A 16,570-nucleotide genomic window follows, 5' to 3' on the forward strand; every position below is an offset into this window, starting at 1 on the left:
GTTTGTAAGAACCTTCCCCCTTTTTGTCTTCTAAACGGGGCACTTCCTCAAACTGCTGATACATAAAGCCGTGCTGAGGTGACCCACTTTCAAACGGAGATCGCAGCGGTTCTGCAGAGGCGTCTTGAGGATTTTCCCAAATTCACTTTAAGGTAGGCCAGCTTAAGCCGCTTCTTTGTTAACAGTTTGCCTTTCGTTCTACAGCTTCTCGGTGTTGAAACCGGTAGATATGATTTATGTGCTCTGCGTCAAGCAACGCTATTGTTTTACTAAAGTTTATGTGCTGAGTTTCAGGACTGAATACTTACTTTAGCCCATTGAAAGTTTTACTCGTTACCGCTGAACGTTTCCATTTGACTTTGTCCTACTTTCACATTACTTTCACATTTACTTTCCTTCAACACGGACAGAAGAGTAAGCTCTTCTTTCCCGTCTAAATTGTGAAATTTGCATGCGGTTTTGGTTTTGTAAGTGTAAGCCATGCAGGCGGAGATGATACTGATTTGACGAAAACAAGGTGAAGTGCCAGGTCTTGATGTGACTAATCTCATGACTCTTCAGGATGTATGTCTGCGAGAGAGTGCTGTTGCTGCTGCTGGGGTCTGCAGTGACCCTTTCTTTGGATCCCATCTCTCTGGACTCAGAATGGGAGAGCTGGAAGACCACTCACAGGAAGGAGTACAATGGCCTGGTAACACATTCCACCTTTTACAGTTTATTTCCCACAGCTAGCTAACTCAATTTCTCCAAGAATCTCAAATATGGTTCCGTTATGATAATAAATATTGTGCTGTCAGCACTGGTTTTATATATCTTAATTATGTTGTTATGTGTCTTAACTCCTTAATTCATCATCATTTGCATTCACTCATTTACATATGCACTTATTCTATAAAATATGTCTAATCTTAGTGTCAAAATAATGCAATGTTGAATGTCATTGTTACGAATATTATAGCACATTGCTGATGATGTACATATGGCACTGTGCAAAGAAAAAAAAACTGGGCACCAAGCAGGAACTGCACAGACAAATACTTTGATTTAAATGCTCCAGTCAGCCAATGGAAAACAACTATTTTTATTCAGGATGGTGTTCAAAATACAAATATTCCAAATGAAAATGCAATGAAATGTAACAAATACCATAAATTTTGCCCGAAGCAATTGTGTTATTTGTGTTTTGCTTTTCTTATTAAAATCAAGCTAGATTATTCACTACTTATTATTAATAGCCAGAAAGATGATGCCTGTACCCAGCCTTAGAAAATCTTGGGTAAAGGGAGTGTGTTGTAAGTATACATATTGAAATTGGAATGATTCTGGTGTTTTGGATTCCTTTCACTTTCTCAATTTTCAATAACCTATACGCCTGTTCATAGTTCAGGCAGGTCTATATGTAATATTAAGGCATCATTCTCAGCATTTCATCGCATAGTGTTAGAATGGAAATGGAGAGCAGTCTGACACACTAAAGGCACCAGCACTGTACAGAGGCTGAACGGTATAGTCTGATCAAAAATGCAAACAAAGCTAAAAGCGAACGGAAAGTAGAAGAGAATAAGACCCAGCTGTAAGCTTGGTAATATCATCCATAAAATGCTTGAAATTACAGGATTTTATCAATGTAACAGTCACAGAAATGTGAAATTTAAAACTTACCCAAACACTGAAGCTCACTCTACATCCTTATGTATGTGTACTTTGGGTAGAATGAGGAGGCTATTCGCAGAGCAGTCTGGGAGAAGAACATGCGGCTGATCGAGGCCCATAATCAGGAGTATGAGCTGGGCATTCACTCATATGAGCTAGGCATGAACCACCTCGGAGACATGGTAAGTACCATTTTCAACACAGGCAAGTCCAAACTCAATTTAAATAGACTTCTAATGCTGCTTAGTGTAGAACTCCATTAATGTTAAGTTCCTGTGAAGAGGCGGCTTGTAGAAATATTACACACAGAACAGACACCTGTCTACTACTACAACTGTGACTACAAATCACAGGTATAACAGCAGTACTTGGTCTAATGGAATGTCACAACAGACAGCAAGATACTGGATGATCTGCAGTCTGTGTGGAATCTTGACCATCACTCAAAAGACAAATTTACGAGTTTGGGCCATGCTTTCAATATATGGTGGTAGTATGAGGGAAGACTGATTGAGGGGGGGTAAGAGGCTTAGGCTGGACTTCTGGGCGGCTTCTGTCCAGAGCTAGAAGGGCAGGACCCCCCCCCCTCTAATAACTGTGATAGGACTGATATAGAACTGAGGAAACTGTCACATGAAAAGGGAGTTGGGGATGGAAATTTACAGGAGGAGGGGTTTCAGGCACAGTCCTCCTTCCCAACTTCAGTCATTCGTAACTCCATTATATGTTTTGTATTTTAATCAAAGATTCATTGTTCCCTGAATGACAGTGTTCTGTTTTGTACACCACTCAACCAAGAAGTTAGAGTGTTTTGCTTTTGGCACACATTTTGATATTATTAGCCCTGCACCCCTGTCCTCAGATCAGTTTGTCAGGTTGAAAGTTAAGATCCAGGCAAGAGGAGCTGATCACTGCTTAAGGAACATCACAGTCTTGCAAAGATTTAGATTAATGTAATTTCTCAAGTCAGGCGTTTCCTAGATCTTGTTTCCCAGCATTGCAACCTTTTTCTACCACATTCATTTCAAGAACAAATAACATCCATAAAATGTGAACCAACTGATGTAGGGCTGCTGTTTTAGCCACAATGGCATTTGACTTTTGGAAGTGAATGGCACAAATGAAGGTACATTTCAAGGTATAGCCTACTCTGTAATTTACAGAGTACAAGATCTGTAGGGGGTCTGTAATGTCACAGCCATTCCCAAAAATAGTCCTGTAAATGTGTCTGTAAGTGTAAACTAGAGATAATTAACATGATAACTTGCTCAGATGCTCTGACTGCTTTGTTTGCACTATTAATTCTGTAAAGAGCAGAAGAAACCCTTATAAACAGCTGACAAAGTGATAAGAAAGCAATTCCAAAAGCATCAAAATTAACTGCCTCCAAGAATTCTCAGCAACAGGCTGATGTAAACAAAAGCTTATAGTTTAAAGATGGTGGCTTTTAAAGATAGTTTGCACTTTGTCCCTGACAGACAGTAGAAGAGGTGGCTGAGAAGCTGATGGGCCTACAGGTGCCAATGGAGAGCGACCCCATGAACACTTATGTTCCTGATGAACCAGTGGAGAGACTGCCCAAATCCATTGATTACCGCAAACTTGGCTATGTGACTCCTATCAGGAACCAGGTGAGGGATCACAACATATAGGAGATTCTCTGTCACAGTTTTTATAGCTTTTATGTTTTAGAGTTTAAGGAGTCCACGTTGTTATATCTGGTGATGAAAAAATTTACAGGATGGATTAACCCAGATAAAAATTTTTTTACCTAACAGACAGTGTTTGCAAACCCAACAGCTGGCATGGAAACAGTGTTTTCAGAGGTTTTCAGAGTTCTGTTTTTGTCTTTTTTTAATCAAAGGGCTCATGTGGTTCCTGCTGGGCCTTCAGCTCTGTCGGTGCTTTGGAGGGCCAACTGATGAAGACCACAGGCAAGCTGGTGGAGCTCAGCCCCCAGAACCTGGTGGATTGTGTGTCTGAGAATGATGGCTGTGGTGGTGGATACATGACCAATGCTTTTGCCTATGTCAGGGACAATAGAGGCATTGATTCTGAGGAGACCTATCCATATGTGGGACAGGTAAGCCTCTCCTCTGCAAGACAGTATAACAGTTTAGACCAGAGGTTCCCACCCTGTTCCTGCAGAAGGCTTTGCCCTGTATATTGTAGTGTTTTGCCTGCTCCAGTACACCATTTAATCATCCTATTAAACAGCCCTTTGTGAGTGGAAAGCACTGAAAATGTAAAAATGTAGTATGAGAGGCACTCCAGTACCAGGATTGGGAACTACAGTAAGCTTTAGTTTAGACTACAGAACATCTTTCTTTGCGTGGTAAAATCAATAGGTTCTTCAACTTAAATGCTGCCATTCATTTTTTTCCATAATCACATTTAAAAACGTTCTGCAACCACAAACCATTTGTTTTGGATAAGCTTTTAGATGCAGCTGTTCTCTGTTTTGTCATCATATTTGTTCACATCTTTCTGAACGCTGCCCCCTGCAGGACCAGCAGTGTGCTTACAACAAGTCTGGGAAAGCAGGAGAGTGCCGAAGTTTTAAGGAAGTGCAAAAAGGCAGCGAGAGGGCACTGACATCCGCTGTGGCTAAAGTTGGTCCAGTTTCTGTCGGCATTGATGCCATGCAGACAACGTTCCAGTTTTACAAGCGTGGTGAGTGGTAAAAAGAACACTGAGTAATCCTACCTCAGTGACCAAGACCTATTAAAAAAATATTAAAGATACCTCATCTTACTCTCAGCTTCCTGCTTTTAATATTCCCAGGTGTGTATTATGACCCCAACTGTGACAAGGAAAACATCAACCATGCTGTGCTGGCTGTGGGCTACGGTGCCACAGCTAAGGGCAAAAAGTACTGGATTGTCAAAAACAGGTGAGCTGATAATAAATGATACAAAAATAGAGTGTTTTACAGTTTGCTAAGTTGTGTATTGTTTGTGTAATTATATGAATATGGATTATTTTGTGTATTTGTGGATTTTGTTAGCACACAAATATCCATTCACTTCATTCTGTCTAATATATCTGCCATCTCTCTTTTTGCTTCTCTTAAAGCTGGGGTGAGGAATGGGGAAAGCAGGGGTACGTCTTGATGGCCCGTAACCGCAACAACGCCTGTGGTATTGCCAACCTTGCCAGTTTTCCAGTCATGTAACAATTTCTAATCATGTTTGATGAATTGAAAAAAAAAAAAAAACTGAAACCAAAGAACAAACCACTGACACTAAGAAATGACATGTGGGACGGAATCTCTTTTCTAGCCTTAAATGCACTGTTGATGGTTTTGAGTACGTAGGAAAACATTCTGTCAAAAAATATTTTCAAAATGATTTATTCCATTAATAAATAGTATTCTCTGTTTAAATATCTCTGATATGGGATGTTCCTGTAAACTGTTAAAGATGCTTTGTGCAATATGTTGCATTTGTCAGAGTTTTACTCTTGGGTGTGTAGCCAGGTACACTTTTCTGTGAATGAATACATTCCTCTGGTAGGGATTTAATATTTTGTCATGTATGGTTTAACAAAGGGAATTTTTGACTAAATGAAATAAACTTTCTGAAAATATGTTTTTTGTATTACTTTATCAACATAATATATCATAGACAAAAGCCACCCACTCAATGATCCCTACATGAAAAATGGACAAAGAGCTATGCAATATTTGTCAGATATGATTTCTCATTAAAATAAAACAACACAAAGAAGGCTGCTGTAACCCACAACACTGACATGCAGCTGAGAGGCTTACCTGTCCCACATAAGGATAGACAAGGATTAAGTCGATGAAATAAGAACCGGGTGGCACAGTGTCCAGGTTCCACAGTCCAAAGACATGCAGTCAGGCAAAGTAAAGATACTAAATTCCCCTAGGCGTGAGTGTGTCTGTCCTGGCTGTCCAGGGTGTGTCCTGCCTTCCACCCAATGAGCGATGGGATAGGCTTCAGTGCCTCCTGTGACCCACGAGGATAAGTGACTTAGATAATGAGTGAGTGAAATAGCAATCAGAACAAATCTGATGCAGTCCAACACTGATACCACAGTCTGTAGGTGGCTCAGGGTAAACTGATGACACATGGTAATTAAAGCTACTTCCATGAGTTTAGTGAGATTTAATGCCTTAAAACTTGAAAGTTGAAGTAATTTAAAATAATTTGTATCAGTGAAAGTGATTAATTTGCCCACACTTGGTAGACTGTGTGGCTGACCAAAATGAGAGACCAGAAACTCCTAACTTTGTTCCTGCAGAATCCCTTGCCCTGCATATTTAGTGTTTTACCTGCTTCAGTACACCTGATCCGATTAATCATCTTATTAGCAAGCAATTAAGTAAAATGGCTGCAGACAAGGTGCACTCAAGGATCAAGGATTGGGAACTATCGTATGCTGCAATTTAGTCTACAAAACATCTCTCTTTGTGTAGTGCAGTAAATCTCTACATTCTTTGACTAAAGGCTACATTCATTTTATTCAATGATCACATTTTAAGAACATTTAAAAACCACTTGGTCTCTGTTTGAGATTACATTTGAAATGCAGCTTTTTTCTGTTGGTCTTGTCACATGAATTCATATCCTTATAAATACTGCCACCTGCAGGACCTGCATGTGCTTACAATAAAGCTGGAATGGCAGCAGAATGGAAATGCTATAGAAAAGACAATGTTTGGGGGATTGGTCGGAGCCTATCCCAGCAGTCATCGGGCGGAAGGCAGGATACGCCCTGGACAGGTCGCCTGTCCATCGCAGAGCATGTGTAGGTGTCCCAAGACGTTTATTATATACGTTCCATATAGTGTACCTAAAGGCTATTTTGGCTGGAAATTAAATAACCAAGTGCTCTTTGACTTATGCACAATATTGTAATCACTCACTATAAAAATATTAGGCAGACTGTACTGTCTTTGAGATGTCTGGCCTTCGACCGTCTCTGACGGAGGACTGGACTCAATCTCCCAGAGTGCTCTGGGAAATCACATGAGAGAGCACGGGAACTTGGACTCCATCTTAGCGGACTCCAACACCCAGAATGCTACAGAGGATCACATGACTACGCGGCGGTCCTATCGGAGGTCGCAATCCCCGGACTACTGACTGCTCGCACCCGTGCCTAGTTGCATTGATGACGCGCTAGTGTGTATGTAAGCACAGGCTTAACACACGAATGTTGCCAGGTATTGTTTACATTCAGTCACTAAGCGGGCTACTTTGGATCTGTTTGACTTGCCCGTGCAGCGAGTGTATGTTGTTACACTTTCCGATCTACATTAATGCCTGACCCTTTTATACTTTCGCTGCTCCGATCTGATCTGTGTTTGGATATCTCTGCCTGGACTCCGACCGCGATTTGTGTTTTGCCCTTTTTGTAGACATGGACTTGTCTACTAAACCCTCTTATCTTCTTATCCGCAAGCGTCTGGTACTCTGTCGCCGCGTCACAGATGAATAAGAAAAACTTACCTAAACAGATACAGTTATTACAGTGCACCCCCTCTTTTTCTTTTACAGAAAAGCTAAGGTGTGAAACAACATTTTAAAGATTCACACACGAAAGAAAACAAATGCATGAAGGGGGTTTTGGGTTGAGCTTCCATGGCTTACTGGTAGTATACAAACGTGTATGAAATCAAAGGGAAAATCTGGGTACAAAGGGGTTAAACCACCTGCACTTGAGTCAGGAAGGCATTTCACTCTCTACACTATAAAATATAACAACTGCACTTAATTTTTCTGGTTTACTAATTTGTCAACTACTAATCGAAACCTATTACCACACACTATTTTTGTATGATACCCAGTTAATTGGGTTCTACAGACGGAAGATGTGTGGTGCCCAAGTAGCTTCCCAGTATCATTAGCAATTTTGTTAGTTTCTGATAATTAACTCTTCTTTTTCTACTTTATAAATATTATTCACTTTGCTACATGTTAATTTTGCATCATAAATGGGTGATTATTCATATCAAAGCCATTTATCCATCACTGTATAAAACAATCTATTCAAAGTAATAGTTGTTTTAACTGATCACAATGCATAACAAAGAGCATTTGATTCAAGTTCACCAAACTACTTCGAGAGTAAGCAGACCTTGAAAAAGTACAGCACTGCCTGGTCATTGGAAACCATTTCTAATTATTGGGCTGTGTTAAACTTACTAAACTTGCTGCAAAAGTGTGAATCACTGAAATTAGAAAGTAACTACTCATGTATAAAGATATTTAACATGCCTGAGAGCAAAGTAAGGTCTCTCAGTTTTAATTGTCTGTTCACTGAGGCAGGGTTATTGAACTTTGTTCTTGCCACTCATTACTCATACTAAACTGCATGACATCAATGGAGAATGGGCAGGCTTTACACATTTCTTGTACTTCCCTATAGCATCTACACTCTGCAGCCTTCCCAGACTTCTTGTAAGCACACTGTTGGTCCTTCAGGGGGCACTGTGTGCAGAAGGATGTGAGAAATCCTTTGATGGGAAGAGCAACAGAGAACACTGGGCAGCTGCATCTAATATCCAATCTAACAACGTCATCTATGTTTTAACTGTTGAAAAACAGGACACTAATCAGAGCATACTCAGCACTTCCCCAAACCCAGATTAGGCCTAAACCTGGATTACCAAGAATTTCTAATTATGAATAAGTGTAATGGGGTTTACCCAAAGGTGAAATAGAACCCAGACCTCCAGGTATGGGAGTACTACTGGTAGAACCACCAGCTGTGGACAGAGGGAGACCTCAATGGCAGAGCACAAGGGCAGGTAGCAGTGAAAAAAACAGAAGTGCTTGGTGTATATATTTCTTTAATGTTTTGCTTAGTCGCTTGACCTCATATTATTGGTTAAAAGGGTGAGTTAGTGTCCTCTATTGCTAAGGGTGGGTCAATAAGTGGTCAATATTAGTTAATCATAAATAATGATGTAATTAGTGATTATATAAATAAGTTGAGATTTTAAGTTTTGGGAACTCAAAAAGCTCAATCAAAATAGTGAGAATTTATGAGTTGCAGAAACATGAATTTAAGTTAATCTCACACAAAAAGTGATTCTAACATGCCATGTTTAGTATCTTTCCTAAGTATACTGAACTTTAAGGGATTAACATGAGGCAACATCCATCCATCCATCCATTTTCTAAGCCGCTTCTCCGTCAGGGTCGCGGGGGGATGCTGGAGCCTAACCCAGCAGTCTTCGGGCGGAAGGCAGTATACACCCTGGACAGGTCGCCAGTCCATCGCAGGGCAGACAGACAGACACAGACAGTCACTCACACACTCACACCTAGGGGCAATGTAACACGTCCAATTGGCCTGACGGCATGTCTTTGGACTGTGGGAGGAAACCGGAGAACCCGGAGGAAACCCACGCAGACACGGGGAGAACATGCAAACTCCACACAGAGAGGACCCCGGTCACCCGGCCGGGGAATCAAACCCAGGCCCTCCTCGCTGTGAGGCGATGAGGCAACATGTTACCTCAATTTTTTGAAGTTTATGTATATTTCTTTGGGCTTACAGTGTACTTGAAATAATGAGTAAAATGTATCCTTTTATCTGTAGTTCAAAGTGCTGAAGTGCAAACATAAAACAGGAGCAACTATAAAACTGCTACTGTCCAGAGCTTACTCTGTCCTACAGTCCACTTACAAATGCACTCATCAACCCACTCAACAATCAAGTCTACTCACCATCGGTCTACTCATCCATCCATCTATCTATTCACACAGATGTAGAAAAAAAACTTTTTACATTACATTCACTTTTGTCAACTTTTTGTTATCTCTTTTTTCATCTTTTAGTTTTGGTTTCTTTATGTTGCCATCTAGTGTGGAATGGTTTCTAGATAAGAGAGTGACAAAATACAGAGCTATGACTAAAGTAATACAAATTATTAATGATGATGATGATGATGATGACTTGCACTAAAGTATCACTTCTATTTCCCAGTTACATTTGGTTCTGGGTTTTTTGTTCCATCATGAGTGAATGCTCTGTTGAAGAGATTTTAGGAGTGTGACCTCTGTGATGAACATTTACCACTAACTCAAAGTTCAAGAAAGCCCTCTGAAACTTTTCTCAGACTAACAGCTAATCACAAGCTTTTACATGAATGTTTGTTTTCAAAGCTCTGTGCATTAGCAGGCTGTAGTGAACGAAATCCATTCTAATCAAAGATTTTCTGTATAGCTTTGTCATTAATTTATAAGATGAGGCAGGCATATGGTCACTGGAAAACATTGTAAAGATACAGAATCTACAACAGCCATTCATGTTTTCGTGTATGTATGTGAATAATTCTGATTTATATGCAAACTGAACATCTGTACAGGTTTAGTAAATGCTTGAGTTATTGTATTTTATTATACCTTTAAAGTGCTCATTACAAATCATGTATTTATTTAATTATTTAAAAATGACACACAAACCAGCCATTAGGGGTGTACTTTGTGTACTTCTGGTGCTGGTCCCAAGCCCAGATAAATGGTGAGGGTTGCGTCAGGAAGGGCATCCGACGTAAAACTTGTGCCAAAACTATCATGCGGATCACAAATATGATTGCCATACCGGATCGGTCGAGGCCCGGGTTAACAACGACCGCCTCCGGTGCTGTTGACCAGCACGGTGCCGGTAGAAATTGGACTACTGTAGGTTGAAGACCATCAAAGAGGAGAGTAGGAAGGCGGGTTAGAAGGCAGCGAGAGAGAAGGAAAGGCAGGAGTGTGGAGATTAGAGTAGGGACTCTGAACATAGGGACAATGACTGGTAAAGGCAGAGAGCTTGCAGACATGATGGAGAGAAGGAAGGTAGATATTCTGTGTGTCCAGGAGACCAGATGGAAAGGAAACAAGGCCAGGAACATTGGAGGTGGATTCAAACTGTTCTATCATGGTGTAGAGAGGAAGAGAAATGGAGTAGGGATAATCCTACAGGAACAGCTTGGGAAAAGTGTTCTGGATGTAAAGAGAGTGTCAGACAGGATCATGAGCCTGAAGTTGGAGGTTGATGGTGTAATTTTGAATGTGGTCAGTTCATATGCACCACAGGTTGGTTGTCAGTTAGAGGAGAAGGAGGAATTTTGGAGTGATGGATGATGGATGAAGATGGATGAAGTGGTAGATGGTGTCCCTAGAGAGGAGAGATTAGTGATTGGTGCACACTTCAATGGACATGTTGGTGAAGGGAACAGAGGGGATGAAGAGGTGCTGGGTATGTATAGTGTGAAACACAGAAATGCAGAAGGTCAGATGGTTGTAGATTTTGCAAAGAGAATGGAAATGGCTGTGGTGAACACATATTTTCAGAAGAGGGAAGAACACAGGGTGACATACAAGAGTGGAGGGAGGTGCACACAGGTGGATTATATCTTTAGCAGGAGATGCCACCTAAAGGAGATTGGAGATTGTAAAGTGGTACCAGGGGAAAGTGTAGCAAGGCAGCATAGGGTGGTTGTCTATAGAATGAGATTAGAAACAAAGAAGAGGAAGAGAGTGAAGACTGAAGGAGGAGGATGGTTGCAGGCACTTCAGGGAAAAATTGCAACAGGCCCTTGGGGGCAGTGAGGAGCTACCTGAGGACTGGGAAATTACAGCTAAGGTGGTGAGAGAAACTAGCAAAAATGTGTTGGGTGTTTTGTCTGGTCAGAGGAAAGAAGACAAGGAAAGTTGGTGGTGGAATGAGGAAGTCCAGGAGAGTATTCAGAAGAAGAAGGCAGCTAAGAAAAAGTGGGATAACCAGAGAGATGAAGGAAGTAGGCAGGAGTACCGTGAGGCTAGTCGCATAGCGAAAAGAATGGTGGCAAAGGCAAAGGCTCAGGCCTATGATGAGCTGTATGAGAGGCTGGACAGTAAAGAAGGAGTTGTATCGTTTGGCTAAACAGAGAGATAGAGCTGGAAAGGATGTACAGCAGGTTAGGCTCATAAAGGATAGAGAGGGAAATGTACTAGTGAGTGAACAGAGAGTGTTGAGTAGATGGAAGGAATACTTTGAAGAACTAATGAATGTGGAAAACGAGAGAGAGAGGAGGACAACGGAGGGAGAGATAGTGGATCAGGAAGTGCAGAGAATTAGTAAGGTGGAAGTGAGGGCAGCTTTAAAAAGGATGAAGAATGGAAAGGCAGTTGGTCCAGATGACATACCTGTGGAGGTATGGAGATGTTTAGGAGAGAAGGCAGTGGACATTTTTAACCAGGTTGTTTAACAAAATCCTGGAGAGTGAGAGGATGCCTGATGAGTGGAGAAGTAGTGTACTGGTCCCCATTTTTAAGAACAAGGGTGATGTGCAGCGCTGCAGTAACTACAGAGGTATAAAGTTGATTAGCCACACCATGAAGGTATGGGAAAGAGTTGTTGAAGCAAAGTTAAGGCGAGAGGTTCAGATCAGTGAGACGCAGTTTGGTTTCATGTCCAGAAAGAGTACCGCAGATGCAATTTTTGCATTGACAGTGTTGGTAGAGAAGTTCAAAAGGAGCTACATTGTGTCTTTGTGGATCTAGAGAAGGCATATGATAGGGTGCCAAGAGAGGAACTGTGGTACTGTATGAGGACATCAGGTGTAGCTGAAAAGTATGTTAGGGTGGTGCAGGACATGTATGAGGATAGTGAGACAGTGCTGAGGTGTGCAGTTGGAGTGACAAATGGTTTCAAGGTGAAGGTAGAGTTACATCAGGGATCAGCTTTGAGCCCCTTCTTGTTTGCAATGGTGATGGAAAGGTTGACAGATGAGGTCAGGCAGGAGGCTCCATGGACCATGATGTTTGCAGATGACATAGTAATCTGTGGTGAGAGTAGAGAGCAGGTGGAAGAGAATCTGGAGAGGTGGAGGTTTGCACTGGAGAGGAGAGGAATGAAGGTCAGTAGAGACAAGACAGAATACATGTGTGTGAATGAGAGGGAGGCAGGTGGAAAGGTGAAGATGCAAGGAGTAGAGATCGTAAAGGTGGATGACTTCAAATACCCTGGGTCAATCATCCAGAGCAATTGACAGTGTAGAAAAGAGGTGAAGCAGAGGGTGCAGGCAGGATGGAGTGGGTGGAGACGGATGTCAGGGCTGATGTGTGACAGAAGGATAGCAGCAAGAGTGAAAGGGAAGGTTTACAAGACAGTGGTGCGTCCTGCTATGCTGTATGGTTTGGAGACTGTGGCTCTGTCTAAAAGACTGGAGGCTGAGCTGGAGGTGGCGGAGATGAAGATGCTGAGATTTTCGTTGGGAGTGACAAGGCTGGACAAGATTAGAGATGAGCAGATCAGAGGGACAGTGAAGGTAGAGCAGTTTGGAAATAAAGCCAGAGAGGCCAGGTTGAGATGGTTTGGACATATGTTGAGGAGGAATAGTGGATATATTGGTCAAAGAATGTTGGAAATGGAGCTGCCAGGTAGAAGGAGAAGAGGTAGACCTCAGAGAAGGTTTATGGATGTAGTGAAGGTGGACATGGAGATGGTTGGTGTAAAAGTAGAGGAGGCAGTGGATAGGGCAAGATGGAGGCAGATGATCCGCTGTGGCGACCCCTAAAGGGAGCAGCCGAAAGAAGAAGAAGAATTTAAAAATGACACATACCACCAAATTTATACGAGTGTAAAATGAATCTGCTCACAACTATTCAAGCATAATTATTTCAGCCTTTTAGACTTTTTAAACATACTCAAGTATCTAAATGTAAAACAAAAAAGTAACAGGCAAAATTAGGACTCAGTGTATTGTATTTATTTGTTTGTTTATTTATAACACTTTTTTCATGTTTAGATACTTGACTATATTTAAATGTAGATTTTTTTTTACTTTTAAACCTTAGCAATTTTTTATACTATGATATGTTAATTTAAGTATAGCTTCCCTGTACATTTTACACCCCTGCATCTATGTTACCCCACTGTACTCTCACCATAACATTAATAACACATGTAATAGCATGTGATCTGCAATTCTGCTAATAACTGCACTGGTGACAATGCAGAGTGGCACCATAGTCTGTTTCAGTATCACTGTAGGGACCTTTGCAGAAGTGACTAAAGTATGTCATATGTTTCATACCACAATACATGCATGGGCCTCATTTTTAAAGAAACTTTGCACAATGGCACAACTGTCCAGCTCAACATCCTCAAAAAGTGACAATGACCCTGCATCTCAAAACGAGCTCTTTCATTGTGCACCAGCCACTTTTAATGCAAGTAGTGTGTTTATACTAAGAAATAAAGTAGGATGCAGTGTCTATTAATACTAATGTACTAAAACAAGAGCCACTTAAAGGGGAGCCTGGACAATTCTTGCTTCTCTCATTATATCAAAAACATGAAGGCAAAAAATGTGGTGGTAAATGGAGCTACAGAACTAAAAACAAAAACATTAATTGTTTCTAGCCATTTATGCAGACTTTAATTTGGGGAAGTAGACTGATATATACCATTAAAAATAGAGGAAAAATTACCAATCTTTTCTCACTTTTCTACAGTAAGTAGGTTTTGGGTAACAGAATGCTAGCAGGACTTCTACTGAGTGTTGATTGGCTTGTGATCTGATCAGCTCAATGGCTGAGGTTTATGCAAAATGATGTCATGAGCGCACATTAGACACTGTAAAGACAGTTCTATAACTAGAGCTCAAAAGTGCTAAAAATATAAGTGTTGAAATATTTATGCTGTTTTGTGTTGAGAAAAATTGTGCTTTTTCTGTATAAAAATGATTCAGCATTTACAAACAACAATTTTGCGCTAAAGCTCAATTTGAACCCATTTATTTTGGACTCATTCAGGAGCATCATCTAGCTTTGGACAAGCCCAGAAGACATAGTTGAGCGGCAATTCTTATCAACAGAAATTCTCAGCTAAAACTGCTGACAAATGAACACAGACTGCCATACCTGAAACAGATGGAGTCAGAAGAACCCACAGCTATTTGAAATTTCAAATAAGAATTAGATGTCTTTGTATTTCAATAACTGCATTTTCATTAGAGTTTTACATTGTGCAGCTAAGGATTTTAAAATGATATTAAGATCATCTGTAAATGTTACAGATAACTTCAGTTTGCTAGCATGAGCTTACTTATCTAGTAAACTTAACTGTAAAGAAATTTTCTAGTTATAATTTCTGTACAATGGTAGTGACAGGAACCAGAGGTCACAATGTCTAATTAAGTCATAATGCAAAAACAGCCATTTTACTTCCTATCCAAAATGATGAGTTAACGTACACGTGCATTTGAGTATTTCTGAGTTCTTTACGAAAAATGAATATTATAGCAAAATAGGTAAAAATATTTAAAAACAATAGGTAAAATGGGAAAAACGGTAAAATGATTAAACTCCCTGTGAGGGAGCTTTTAAAGGCCTTAAACTGTTCAGATGTCTGGTTCCTATCACCACTGTTCTGAATAAATCTAACTCCTACCGTTTTCTAGAATGGCACTTTTTGCATCAAATCACTTTTAATGACTGTTTACATCTTTACAATTTAATTACTCAAAGATGTTAATAGAACAAAAAATGTTAATAGAAACCTTTTAAATCTTAGTTGACAGTGTTCTGTTTGTTTTGCTGTGAAGTGGTTCTACAACACTTTATGTAACAGAAGACAGAGTGATGCTGTCCGTCAGTGCTACAACCCCCCAAAACGATGCGTTAATTAACAACACTTTTGGGGTTTTAACATATTTTGTTTTGTACTGCTATCTGTTGTAACACATTGGTATTAAAAGTAGCCCAAAATGTGTTATCCTTAACTGGAGACACAGATAATGACTCAAAGTGTTGCTTACACATTTGTTTTAACAGTGCAGTGAACTTCAGAATACCTGTCTGAACCAGAAGCTCCAACGAATAAGACTTCAAACTATGGTTTTCGATATGAGGCAGAATGTGTTAGCTCCATAGTGCTTACACTGCAACAGAGAACCAATTGTACGAGAACATGCTGAAACAGCACAAGGCCTGTTTCAAAATGTGACCAAACGCTGTCAAACATTTTCATGCTGACTCATAGCTCTGATATATCTTTCTGAAATCAGTGCCTTTTTTAATCCTTTTCCGTGCCTTTTTAATCTAAAACATGGCAATGTATTTAAAGATACAGTTACTGGTATGTTAACCAGTATTTAATTTGCTCTAAAACATGACAATAAGAAACATTTCCAGGCATTGAGGGAATCACGTTTGAATCAATCGGTTCCACTTTATTCTAAGTCACGCGATACATTCGTTCCCACCCTGAGCTCGAGGCCTCCAGCCACGATAATCTCATCATTTGCATAACCTACACAGATATGTATATGAGGGGAATCATCTATACTGGTTTGATTACTCTGTTTATTGTGTAAATATAATGAGAACAGCCACCACCAAGTAACCACCTGCCTCTATTGAGAACCCTGAAGCTTCATTTGCAAGAGACATTTACTTGGTCAGATGCCTCTAGCAGCTGGGCTCAGGTGTGGGTACACTTGACTGCTGAACAGGGGTTAACACATTTCATCAGAAAATGAGTTTAATCTATGTATTATATTAATGCAACAGGAGCATCAGGTTAGATGACTACTTTTAATCCCCGATTGATGACAATTATAAAAAGCTTCATAAACCTTTCAATGCCCAAGAGCAACTGAGCAACTAAGCATTAACATGCCTTGCCCTATTGTTTACAAGTGCACCTTATACAGGTCACTGTGCCTTTTCCTTTGTCCCCTCTAGATAGCGTTTCACACCATGAAGTGATATTTAATCAAGGGAGGTGGTGAGGGCTAATATATTTGTAGAACTAAAGTGCAGTGAGTTGTCTGAGACGAGCTAAGGTGGAGAACTGACTTGAGCCCGCCATTTTAAACCCGATGAAACAAGAAGCAGAAACGAACTGGGAGCACTGCCAGCACACTGTAGGTTTCTAGCTCAGGTTGAACTGATGGCGCAGG

The 16,570-nt window shown here is 40.5% G+C and overlaps 1 protein-coding gene across 1 annotated transcript; it reads left to right on the forward strand.

Annotated features, from left to right (window-relative positions):
- On the forward strand, positions 1 to 5,241 carry ctsk (cathepsin K). The gene is made up of 8 exons (XM_017721692.2): positions 1 to 152; positions 562 to 691; positions 1,713 to 1,835; positions 3,132 to 3,284; positions 3,518 to 3,736; positions 4,161 to 4,326; positions 4,438 to 4,546; positions 4,729 to 5,241. Exons 2-8 carry the CDS (start codon positions 563 to 565, stop codon positions 4,826 to 4,828), a joined length of 999 nt encoding a protein of 332 aa, XP_017577181.1. The 5' UTR covers positions 1 to 152; position 562; the 3' UTR covers positions 4,829 to 5,241.
- The last annotated feature ends 11,329 nt before the right edge of the window (positions 5,242 to 16,570 follow it).

This window comes from Pygocentrus nattereri, chromosome 3, assembly GCF_015220715.1.
Source record: "Pygocentrus nattereri isolate fPygNat1 chromosome 3, fPygNat1.pri, whole genome shotgun sequence".
In the NCBI taxonomy this organism is placed as follows: domain Eukaryota; kingdom Metazoa; phylum Chordata; class Actinopteri; order Characiformes; family Serrasalmidae; genus Pygocentrus; species Pygocentrus nattereri.

Coding starts and splice junctions, on each gene's coding strand:
- ctsk (XM_017721692.2), top strand. CDS start 563: ATGTATGTCTGCGAGAGAGTGCTGTTGCTGCTGCTGGGGTCTGCAGTG. Junction 1,836..3,131: donor TGAACCACCTCGGAGACATG/GTAAGTACCATT, acceptor TGTCCCTGACAG/ACAGTAGAAGAGGTGGCTGA. Junction 4,547..4,728: donor TACTGGATTGTCAAAAACAG/GTGAGCTGATAA, acceptor CTTCTCTTAAAG/CTGGGGTGAGGAATGGGGAA.